This window comes from Bufo bufo, chromosome 1 (genome assembly GCF_905171765.1).
Source record: "Bufo bufo chromosome 1, aBufBuf1.1, whole genome shotgun sequence".
Lineage (NCBI taxonomy): Eukaryota > Metazoa > Chordata > Amphibia > Anura > Bufonidae > Bufo > Bufo bufo.
The window spans coordinates 120,164,542-120,177,598 of record NC_053389.1 but is presented as its reverse complement, the minus strand read 5'-3'; the positions used below and the strand labels follow the sequence as shown (position 1 = coordinate 120,177,598).

Genomic DNA, 13,057 nt, shown 5'->3' with positions numbered 1-13,057 from the left:
ATAGCCTGAGAAAGGATCCAAAGCTGAGCAAAATCATTCCTAAAACACCCCTCCTTACATACAGATGGGCACGTACCCTGAAAAATACATTGGCCCCCAGTGAGCTCAAACAAACAACAAAGACAGAGGACATAACACGTGCAGGAAGCAGTAAATGTGGCCAACCCAAGTGCTTATGTTGCAACTCCATATGCCAGAAAGAGTGCTTTTCAAACCAAAAAGACAGGGAATCAATCGTTCCCAATTAGAGGGTCACTGAATTGCAACTCTACACATGTGATATACCGTATATTTTAGAATGTCAATGTAGTTTGCAATACGTGGGTCACACTGTCCAAACACTCCAAAATAGGCTCAACAAGCATCGATCAAATATTAAGAAAAAATTCCTTAAACATAGTGTGTTTAGGCATGCGGCAGAAAACCATGATGGATCCTTTTTAGGTTTTAAAGTAACACCTATCAAACAGGTACCAGTACATGAGCGCAATGATCTTAGCTATATAAGACGACGCGAGATGTACTGGATTTTTAAACTTCATACTCTGAACCCATATGGGTTAAATGAGGCTTTCGAACTTAAAGAGGTTGTCCCATCATAGACAATGGGCGAATATCCTAGCGATTGTCTTATAGGTGCTGGTCCCACCGCTGGGACCCACACCTATACTGAGAATGCAGCCCCGCAAGGTGGTGGCTGGAGGACTCCGGTCCGGCCACCACCAAGCCGGCTCCCCATAGAAGTGAACGGGAGCGTACAGAGCATGTGCGGCCCCACTCCCATTCATTGGGGCCGACGGAAATACCCGGGCCAGCGCTCAGCTATTTTCACCGGCCCCATAGAAAATGAATAGAGGGCGGTTGCACATGCGCAGTGCTGCCCTCCTTCGCATGCTGGGCTCAGTTCTTGATATAGGTGCAGGTCCCAGTGGTGGGACCCGCACCTATAAGACAATGGGGGCATATCCTAGTGATATGCCCCCATTGTCCATGATGAGACAACCCGTTTAACTTGCGAACATTGGGTTGTACTCAAAAAGTGAGATAGCCTTTCTTCCCTTGATTTCATCATGAGTATTCTGACAATGTATTCGGTTATAGTTCATAACTGCCACTCAGTTAGCAGCCGATTGGATGTCGCTTGGTTTTATATCGTCTATGTTTTATATTCTTTATTATCATCATGGTAGATGTACATCTGAATCATTGTATGTTGTTTTCACCATTGGGTTTTTATCACTGTCCTCTCAAACATATTTTTTAGCCCCTCCCACCTCATAATATATGTTCAATTAATGTCTTGGCTTGAATAGACAAGGTGTAGGCCACTTAAACTACACGACTACCTTTTTTTTTTATATACTGTCCACTATGTTGGGCTGTCATCATGGCCACGTGACCTCAGAGTCCCTTGACCAGCATATCCCTATAGGAGCCCTACTACTATAATCACAGTACATATTCATATATTTCTTCCAGAGAGCAATGTTTAGCCAATCCCCCCTTTTATGTGTCACATATCCCCAAGCTCAATACAAGCACTGTATCTCTACTAGCTGGCACCTCTCCCAGTCAGTCCAGCCTTTGTCCAAGCGGACCACGTGACCCGGCACTACATCGCTGGTTCCACAGTCCCCGGCATCCTTCTCAGTCTGCTTCTTCTTTCAAGTGGACCATGTGATCCGGCGCTACCCTGCTGGTTTTGCAGTACCATGGAAATGAACACGTGACTGTACACGATCACGTGCTCTCCCAATGCCCGTACTCACAGCGTCTGGTCTCCCTGACAACGGTCATGTGATCGCACCCTGGCGATCACATGACCTGTTTTCTCTTCAACAATTTCTACTCATTCCCACACATACTATTTGTTATTTTAATAATATTGTATTCATCATTACAGTCTCTTTATATGTTTTCAATGACAACACAGAGTCTATCGTCTTAGTATAGTTTTTATTCACTATTAATGAATTAAATGTATTTCTGAACATATGGGGGCATTCCCGCCCCTTGGAAACCCCCCCATGCAGTTTTCTGGCATTTTTTTTTGTGTATTTATGCACCCATATGTGTGTCTTACTTGTATACCTGATGAAACGGGCTTTAGAACCCCTGAAACGTGTTGTCTTTTATTTGTACACTGATCATACATGTAATAAAGAAAATCCATTGGCATTATTCCAAGCTCCATTGGCATTGGATTCCTTGCGCCTGAAATAGGATTAATTGCTTCTCCACGTTGTTTCCTTGAGGGACTAGGCATCCTCTTCATCAAGGATCTTTTCCTATGGCAGTATATCCGGCCTCCTGATTGTGAACTACATATATCTATAATATATGTATTATATATCTATAATATATCTATAAGCTATAATAGGGTTGTGCCTATTTATAGCACAACCCCACAAGTTGAGCCTTCATTTCATGTCTGATTCTCAATGAATACAGAACATACTACCCTATTTTGCGCTTTCTCTGGTGTCCAGTCTTCTCTGGACGCGCCCATTGTTTTTCCCAAAAAAGAAATTGTCATTTACAAAATGATCCAAACATAAAGACATATGGGAAATGTAAAGTAATAACTATTTTAGGAGGTATTACTATTTATTTTAAAAGTATAGAAATTCAAATTTGGAAAGTTGTAAATTTTTTATAAATAAAAATGAAATATTTTGACTCAAATTTACCACTGTCATGAATTACAATGTATCATGAGAAAACAATCTCAGAATGGCTTGGATAAGTAAAAGCATTTTAAAGTTATCACCACATAAAGTGACACAGATTTGCAAAAAAATAGCCTGGTCCTTAAAGAGGACCTTTCACTAGAATAAAACTAACTATACAGACGTGTAGAGCGGCGCCCAGGGATCTCCCTGCACTTACTGTTATCCCCGGGCGCCACTCCGTTCTCCCGTTATAGCCTCCGGTATCTTCATAGTTAGGCTCCACGCAGGGAAACCTCCAGGCGTCTCATTCATCGCAGCGCTCAGCTCATAGCCTGAGAGGCACATACTTTAGTCAATCTGGGTCAGTATGTTCTTTTCAGCCTGTTGTTTACTTTTCCTCATTAACAATAAGTCTCAGAATGAGACCCCCAAATTAATTCAGACCCGAAACGTAAACCCCCAGAATTTAATCAGACTCTAAATCTCAAAAAAGAAGAAGAACTTTAACCCCAGAAACAGGGGTGTAACCAGAAATAACTGGACTCCATAGCAAATTTTTGAACATCCCTTTCTCCCCAGGAACTTCCCACAACCACCTCCTCCTGTGCAGTATGTGTTCCGTCCCTGCTGTGGCCAGATATTGGCTTCAGCGATTACATACCATTGTCAAAATGGAGGTTGATGCAGGGAGACATGGGACCTGTAGAGCCGGTGGCGGAGTGATGGAGCTGAAACCCAGCACTCACCTAAAGCAAGGTTCTCCATGACTCACTCACCTTTCTTCCACAGCACTTGTCTATGGGCTTTTATCGCAGCTCAACTACATTAAGGTGAATGTAACTGAGCTGCAATGCCACACACACAACATGTGGACAAGAGTAGCACTGTTTCTTAGAAAGCAGCCATGGTTTTGTAATCCTGTACAGCCGCCTTAACAGGTTTTATACTTTGGACTCCCCTTCTTATAGTTAGATACCCCTTTTTATCAGTTACAAGACATTATTTATAATCTTTCTACTAAAGTGCAACTCTTTGCTTACTAAATACTACAGTTATTTATTGTGTTTTGTGCATAAAAGATTACTTTTCTAGCAAAAAAGTGGGTCAGATAACAGATTCTCACACCAATATGAATATTTTCGTATCAGATACATGTCATATGTCATAAACCATGGCTTTGTTTAAATCCTGGTTAGGAGTCTTGTTCAGTTGTAGATGGAGAAAGAGCTGCTGTGGCTGTTACTGGTGCATTCAAAGATGTAGATTGATAGATGACCACACTCTAAAAAAAAAAAAGTACATTGTAAATACATGTATTCAGTTCTCCTTATAGTAAATCTTAAATAGCTTGTCTGCTTATCCTATATTGATGACATATCCTCAGGAGTTTGGATCCAAGTTTTAAAATGGTTTTCCAGTTTAAAAATCAAATACCGAAGTCTCACGAGACTTTGGGAATAACTGACTTCGGCTATTTGGAGGCTATACATTTTAATGCTGTATGGAGACGGATCTCCGTACAACATTAATCCAAAGTTTTGAGATCTAGGATCCAAAGCTTGCTTCACTCATCGCTATTGATGACCTATCCTGAGAATAGGTCATCAGTATAGGATAAGCAGACAACCCCTGTGTAAACATGTGAGATAGCAATCTATCTGACCATTATATAACTGTCATTTTTAGCAGTTTTCTTCTTTGTATGCTGCATTTATAATTCTCAGTTCTCTATGAACTTGTGGATATAGACTATCTGTTCATCAAGTTTGCCCATACACATCAGGTTTGCCCACAGAATACACATGGAGCCAGCATCTTACTTGTTAATTCTCTCATGCTCACTCAGAAGCACCATATAAGACATTATAGAGAAGTACTGAGCAGTATAAATATAGATTAAGCACTTGGAATGAGATAGAAAACGTATAATTTGCTGCTGATTTAGTCATGGCTGTGTTCTGCTTGTGCTCTGCTCTTCCTCCCTTCTCCCCCTCCCCTTTCCATAAATGTCAATGGGATGATGTAATCTGATCCTTCAGTGAGCAGACACCCATCTTGGTCTCACAGGACCATTTTTCATAAATTTCAGACAAAGTCAGCTTGCAAAAAGGGGAAGGCAGATGGTAACTGGAGAGTAAATTTTTCTCTGATAAAATATATTTTCTACGTTTCTTGTATTAGTCAGTTTAAATTGTACAGTTTGATTATAATGTCATGGAAAATACATTCATAGTAGTTCATCCTCCTTCCAGGTGCTCTGTTTGTTACATCTCCCCTAAGGCCTCATGCACACCAACGTATTTTCTTTCAGTGTCCATTCCGTTTTTTTTTGCGGATTCATTTTTTGCGGTCGGCAAAATACATACGGTCATGTGCATGAGGCCTAAGCTAGATGTTTCATAACTTTCAATTTTATCACATCTGCATTTTTTTCCCATGTCTAGATTGTTTTATATGATTAAGTTGCATGATTTCTTGTCCAGTCTTATCATCCTGTTTGAATGGGAGGGATCTAAACAAGTCTGTGCAGCCTGCAGAAACAGTATGTTGTACAGTAGATAGAACTTCCGACCACTTTTCTATATGGACTGTACTTATATTTCTTCTGGTAGTCACTCAGACAAAGAGTGTGGTAAGCAATTCCACATCCAGACATGGCAGGTTGATCTGGATTCAGCAGCAACAACTCCATTACAAAACTATCATTTACATCTATTACCTATAATGTGGATAACTGATGAATGTATCTATATGCAGCTACAGGTGTAGAGTTGAGCTTTAAAATAAAATTTTGTGCAAATATCCCCCTAGGGTCATTAAACATACTATGGTCATTACTTTGTTTGCTCTGGTACCTTAAACAAAAGTTTCCAAGCTGTTTTGTACACTATACAGTAAATCCTTAACACCATAGAAAAAAACAACTAAAGGCCCGCCTATTCTTTTGGTGCGCAATAAGTTAATTCCTAGTATCGGTACAGGGAGGAGGAGACCTCTGCTCTCCTCAGTGGGCATCTCCTTCTCCCTGACTATGACGCTGTCCAATCGCAGCGGACTGCTCCACAGCCTGGAAGAGGACTTGGTATCTCACAAGAACAGGCTCTGTAAGAGTACAGCGAGTACTACTCACTTACATAGCCTACATAAATGATACATGTTTTAAGACTGGTAACTCACCATTTCATTATAAGATGATCGGCATACAGTCCTGCATGCAAACACTGATGTGGATATGGTGATGCAAAAGATTAATATTGTAAGTAAAAACAAGAGAATTATAATACCAGCTAAGCACACCTAAAACAGAAAAAAAAAGAATTTTTGTTACAAATAAAAAAAAAAGTGAATTGTAAGAGGATATTAAATATATTCTGCATATGCTGAACATAGTACAAACAGATTTGCAATAAAAACAAACGTATGGACTCCTCATATTAATTATATCCCCCAGAGGTCAGAGGCCAGAAGAAGCGCAAGTGCGCGAAACGGCCGTCCCTAGCTCGATTGTGTGAATAAAGAAGTTTACCACTACTGCAATTGGTGAGTGCCGCTGTTGTTTCTTATCTTCGGATCACACCATAATTTTGCTTGGACTTTATACTATTTCAGCAGCAGAGCACCACATTACATTGCTTTAATCAGGACTGGCTTTCACAGTATACCACCCCTTACCTGATGAGGTTTGCGGCAGTGCCGCCTCACGTCTCTTTGTTCCAGTACCCATTTTAATCTTTGTTGTGTGGCCTTATGATTTCATGCTATGAGGAAAGTCATTTTATAGTCTTTCCTCAAGGTGAGTGGTTTTGATCAAATTTGCTAGTTTAGTAGACTATAAAGATAAATTATAAAATGAACCAGTGCAGAATATTGGCCCTAAAAATGACATGATGCAAAATTGTTCACTTCAAGACCGCATGATAATTTAGTATTGGCCTGAAAGAATGAGGCTGGGCAAGGTCAAACGAGGTGGATCTGATGTAGCTCCTGCGGTTTTCAAATTGAATTAGAGATGAGCAAACCAGCTGAGATTTGTTTTGGGTCCGGTTTACCAAATTTAAAAAAAAGTTTGGTTCAGAGGCAAATCGGTTTGGCCGAACTGAAGTTGCTCCGATTGCCCTGAAAGTTGGTACATTTTACAGGAAAATATAGTTCCCAGCGACCCGCAGTTCAATGTCTACACAAATATAGTATATATTTATATTAATCAGTGATATTTACCCATTGAGTGATATCAGTATGGCCAGAAGCCATTTGGTCATTGTGTCCCTTGCTATCACATCAAAGACAGGAAGGGCACATTTTAAAAGCAGTTGAACAACATTCTCTTGGCCAACAGATTGGAAGATACTTGGGTGGTCATAGGTTGCAGTCGATGGTGGGGGCTGGGACACAGAAAGATATAGGCTATGTGAAACTTGGGGGTGCTCTCTTTGCCTGCAACCCCTGGATGAACAGTACTTCAGTAGCAACTTAAGTTATATTATATGTGTGTTTTCTGTGTATGTATATTAATATACTGTAATATTCTGAGTGTACATATAGATATTTGTAGCCTGTAGTTGTATTCCATTTAAACGTGGGTCTGCGGATCCTGTGGCCTGTATGCGTTCATGGAGTTGTAGATTATACAGTTGCAAGAAAAAGTATGTGAACCCTTTGGAATGATATGGATTTCTGCACAAATTGGTCATAAAATGTGATCTGATCTTCACAACAATAGACAATTACAGTCTGCTTAAACTAATAACACACAAAGAATTAAATGTTACCATGTTTTTATTGAACACACCATGTAAACATTCACAGTGCAGGTGGAAAAAGTATGTGAACTCCTAGACTAATGACATCTCCAAGAGCTAATTGGAGTGAGGTGTCAGCCAACTGGAGTCCAATCAATGAGATGAGATTGGAGGTGTTGGTTACAGCTGCCCTGCCCTATAAAAAACACACACCAGTTCTGTGTTTGCTTTTCACAAGAAGCATTGCCTGATGTAAATGATGCCTCGCACAAAAGAGCTCTCAGAAGACCTACGATTAAGAATTGTTGACTTGCATAAAGCTGGAAAGGGTTATAAAAGTATCTCCAAAAGCCTTGCTGTTCATCAGTCCACGGTAAGAAAAATTGTCTATAAATGGAGAAAGTCCAGCACTGCTGCTACTCTCCCTAGGAGTGGCCGTCCTGTAAAGAGGACTGCAAGAGCACAGCGCAGACTGCTCAATGAGGTGAAGAAGAATCCTAGAGTGTCAGCTAAGGACTTACAAAAGTCTCTGGCATATGCTAACATCCCTGTTAGCGAATCTACGATACGTAAAACACTAAACAAGAATGGATTTCATGGGAGGATACCACAGAGGAAGCCACTGCTGTCCAAAAAAATAAAATAAATTATTGCTGCACGTTTACAGTTTGCACAAGAGCACCTGGATGTGCCACAGCAGTACTGGCAAAATATTCTGTGGAAAGATGAAACCAAAGTTGAGTTGTTTGGAAGAAGCACACAACACTATGTGTGGAGAAAAAGAGGCACAGCACACCAACGTCAAAACCTCATCCCAACTCTGAGGTATGGTGGTGGGGGCATCATGGTTTGTGGCTGCTTTTCTGTGTCAGGGCCTGGACGGATTGCTATCATCGAAGGAAAAATGAATTCCCAAGTTTATCAAGACATTTTGCAGGAGAACTTAAGGCCATCTTTCCACCAGCTGAAGCTCAACAGAAGATGGGTGTTGCAACAGGACAACGACCCAAAGCATAGTAAATCAACAACAGAATGGATTAAACAAAAGAAAATATGCCTTCTGGAGTGGCCCAGTCAGAGTCCAGACCTCAACCCGATTGAGATGCTGTGGCATGACCTCAAGAAAGCAATTCACACCAGACATCCCAAGAATATTGCTGAACTGAAACAGTTCTATAAAGAGGAATGGTCAAGAATTACTCCTGACCGTTGTGCACGTCTGATCTGCAACTACAGGAAATGTTTGGTTGAAGTTATTGCTGCCAAAGGAGGTTCAACCAGTTATTAAATCCAAGGGTTCACATACTTTTTCCACCTGCACTGTGAATGTTTACATGGTGTGTTCAATAAAAACATGGTAACATTTAATTATTTGTGTGTTATTAGTTTAAGCAGACTGTGATTGTCTTTTGTTGTGACTTAGATGAAGATCAGATCACATTTTATGACCAATTTGTGCAGAAATCCATATCATTCCAAAGGGTTCACATACTTTTTCTTGCTACTGTATATGCTATTTATGCATGAGTCTCTATATATACATGTACTAATAGTCAGGTCAGTTGTCAGATATTGTAAATACATACACATTGTTGGACACATTTGCTTATTATCCAGGGAGGGCAGGAAAGGAGGCAGCTGTGTGTGGTGGTGTATTCTATGTAATGTGTTGTATTTGTAGTATCAGTATCTTCATGTAATGTCTATTGCTCTGTCATCTCTATGTTATCAGTAAAGTTTTTTGTTATATATAAGTATCTGTGAGGGTTATATGTTACTCCTCGGGTGTATGAAGGACTGGAGGGAATGTATATGATTAAGTGGGTTAAATAGGAGACAAAGCAACAGTCTAGGAACAGAATACAGACATAGTTAAATCTCCAATTTCCAATAGACAAAATTCCCTTTATCAGTGCATAACCCCTTCTAGCCTCTAGGACTCATAATATTTTTTCGGAAACTTGCTATCTCTTTTCATTTATTTTTTATGAATTTTTCCCCCCTCCCAAAGCTCTGGAACGCAATAACAGCAATAGTAAATGATGTCTGAGTGATACTGACATACATAGCTAGGGGTAAACGCACATTTGATGGTGTTATCATACAGTGTGTTTAAAAAGACACCGCGCCAGCAAGGCGAGGTGGGCGAAGTCTATACATCAGAATCAGTCAGAGGAGTGTGAAAATCCTCCTGATGCCAGGCTTGGTTCATTTAGAAAAAAAAGTGATGCTTTGGATACTGACAGAGGACAACTCGGTCCACTTGGGGGTGTCACGATACCCCCTGCAGCACTACAGGGAGTGCAGAATTATTAGGCAAGTTGTATTTTTGAGGATTAAATTTTATTATTGAACAACAACCATGTTCTCAATGAACCCAAAAAAACTCATTAATATCAAAGCTGAATATTTTTGGAAGTAGTTTTTAGTTTGTTTTTAGTTTTAGCTATTTTAGGGGGATATCTGTGTGTGCAGGTGACTATTACTGTGCATAATTATTAGGCAACTTAACAAAAAACAAATATATACTCATTTCATTTCCAGTGAAACCAATATAACATCTCAACATTCACAAATATACATTTCTGACATTCAAAAACAAAACAAAAACAAATCAGTGACCAATATAGCCACCTTTCTTTGCAAGGACACTCAAAAGCCTGCCATCCATCAGTGTTTTGATCTGTTCACCATCAACATTGCGTGCAGCAGCAACCACAGCCTCCCAGACACTGTTCAGAGAGGTGTACTGTTTTCCCTCCTTGTAAATCTCACATTTGATGATGGACCACAGGTTCTCAATGGGGTTCAGATCAGGTGAACAAGGAGGCCATGTCATTAGATTTTCTTCTTTTATACCCTTTCTTGCCAGCCACGCTGTGGAGTACTTGGACGCGTGTGATGGAGCATTGTCCTGCATGAAAATCATGTTTTTCTTGAAGGATGCAGACTTCTTCCTGTACCACTGCTTGAAGAAGGTGTCTTCCAGAAACTGGCAGTAGGACTGGGAGTTGAGCTTGACTCCATCCTCAACCCGAAAAGGCCCCACAAGCTCATCTTTGATGATACCAGCCCAAACCAGTACTCCACATCCACCTTGCTGGCGTCTGAGTCGGACTGGAGCTCTCTGCCCTTTACCAATCCAGCCACGGGCCCATCCATCTGGCCCATCAAGACTCACTCTCATTTCATCAGTCCATAAAACCTTAGAAAAATCAGTCTTGAGATATTTCTTGGCCCAGTCTTGACGTTTCAGCTTGTGTGTCTTGTTCAGTGGTGGTCGTCTTTCAGCCTTTCTTACCTTGGCCATGCCTCTGAGTATTGCACACCTTGTGCTTTTGGGCACTCCAGTGATGTTGCAGCTCTGAAATATGGCCAAACTGGTGGCAAGTGGCATCTTGGCAGCTGCACGCTTGACTTTTCTCAGTTCATGGGCAGTTATTTTGCGCCTTGGTTTTTCCACACGCTTCTTGCGACCCTGTTGACTATTTTGAATGAAACGCTTGATTGTTCGATGATCACGCTTCAGAAGCTTTGCAATTTTAAGAGTGCTGCATCCCTCTGCAAGATATCTCACTATTTTTGACTTTTCTGAGCCTGTCAAATCCTTCTTTTGACCCATTTTGCCAAAGGAAAGGAAGTTGACTAATAATTATGCACACCTAATATAGGGTGTTGATGTCATTAGACCACACCCCTTCTCATTACAGAGATGCACATCACCTAATATGCTTAATTGGTAGTAGGCTTTCGAGCCTATACAGCTTGGAGTAAGACAACATGCATAAAGAGGATGATGTGGTCAAAATACTAATTTGCCTAATAATTCTGCACTCCCTGTATAAACCCTCAGAGATGACACTGGAAGCCTAGCAAGAAAGAAGATAGAGAACGTGCTGTGCCAGCCCAGGCCACTGTTCCAGTCTGCCTGCCCAGAAATCCATAGGGTCAGGGAACATAGTATCAGCGTCTCTTCAAAAATACATATGAGGGGGACAGGAGACAACTGTAGCATGAAAACCTTAAGCTGCCTCTGCCTAACCTGGAAACAACACATGCTCCCTGCTGAGGCGGTCTGGTGCATGACCAAATTGTTCATGGCTTTCCGCTGCTCGTAAGTGACTCTGTGCCCTGCTGCTGTTGGGGATGGGACTGTATCCATGGAGGAGGAGGTATAAGAGACAGATAAAAGCCTGCTGTGGGAGTCAGCCCCATGATATAGTGGGAAAGGGGGACCTGGCCATGGTGCTGGGGTGCTGCTTCTCCACTGTCGCAAAAAAACATTGACCCAGTAGGCTGTGAAAGCTATGTACTGTCCCTGTCCAGGTGTCTACCATGGAGTGCTCTGCGTTTTCCCCGACTGCCACTATAGCTGCCCCCACCGCCAATGCCGTGGCTACAGGTGCCACTATGCATGAGGTCACCAGCCTCCTCCCCAACCTCCTCCTCAGGGCAGCCCAAACAGTGAGGGCTGTCACACAAGTCATCAACAGGGAGACTCTCTTGACTATCTGCCTTAGGGTGTGGGTGGGTTTTCTTGCCACTTCTTAGGGAAAAGGATGGTTCCCCTCTAGGAAGGGGCAGTGAAGACTGGGAAGACTCCACTGAAAGCATTCTTTGGAACTTTAAGAAGGAGCAGAAGCAGGAACGCTGTGACACCTGGCTCCACAGCACAGTGTCGGACTCTGAAGTCACCTTCACGTCATCCTGCGGCAACTGAGAGCCATCCAATCCCCAATCTCATCCTCTTTCTCCTCAATTAAAATTTTGGACCTTTCTGAAGCCAGCAGGGACAACTGTGGCCTACTACTACCGCTACTACCCACATTCTGGTTCTGGGTTTTTTGTTTGGAACCCTTTCATAGCTCAGACATTTTGGAACCTCTCAGATAATGTTGTGCACTACCCTGTGTATTGGTGTAGTAAACACATATATACGATATGCTGCTACTTTGAATATAATAAAGATTACCCCCCCGACCAAAAATAAATTAAAAAAAACACGTGTCGAATAGAGAAATGTATTTTAGCCTAAATCGTTATTACTCCCAAATTCCTTTTGTGCGCTATCCGGTCTATTGGTGTAGTAATCATTTAAAAAAAAATCCAACTGTGTGAAAACTGAAAATATGTACGGACAACTGAGGATTGAAGCTTAATTTCAACTTAACACACGTAGTAGATTGCTGCCACACTGTGGGTATTGCTGCAGTAATCAAGTATGTATGCTGCTTATTTAAAATAAAAACACAGCCCTAAAAAAAAAATAATAATAATATTGCGACCGTGTGGAAACTGAATGTACGTAAACAGACAAATGAGGCTTGACGCTCAATTTCAAATTAACACATGCAGATGGCTTGCTGCCACACTGTGGGTACTTCTGCAGTAATCATGTACAGTAGGTGAACCCGATTTTGTGTCAATCTCGCTGTATTTCTCGGCGAGATTGAGCACATACGAGCCCCATCGCGGGAGCCAGCGCCGAGCTGGCTTGCCGCGATGGAGACAGAGCCGTCATAGAAGCGACGGGAGATCCGACTTGGATTCCCGCCAATTCTACACGTGTGCGGCGTTTGTTATGAATCCTGAGGGGGAAGTCCCCGCCGGATTTTAAATAAAAATCCGGCCTGGGTCCCGCCCTCA

The 13,057-nt window shown here is 41.6% G+C and overlaps 1 protein-coding gene across 5 annotated transcripts in view; it reads right to left on the bottom strand.

Moving 5' to 3' along the window:
* Positions 1–3,217: 3,217 nt before the first annotated feature.
* LOC120998226 (membrane-spanning 4-domains subfamily A member 4A-like) overlaps positions 3,218–13,057 on the bottom strand; it is an 82,795-nt gene continuing 72,955 nt past the window's right edge. For all 5 annotated transcript variants that reach the window (XM_040428828.1, XM_040428810.1, XM_040428845.1 and 2 more), the window contains 2 exons: positions 5,850–5,969; positions 3,218–3,954 (listed from right to left, as the gene is read on the bottom strand). In XM_040428828.1, the coding sequence (XP_040284762.1) occupies positions 3,865–3,954; positions 5,850–5,969 (210 nt within the window). In that variant the 3' untranslated portion in view covers positions 3,218–3,864. The remainder of the gene's footprint in view (positions 3,955–5,849; positions 5,970–13,057) is intronic.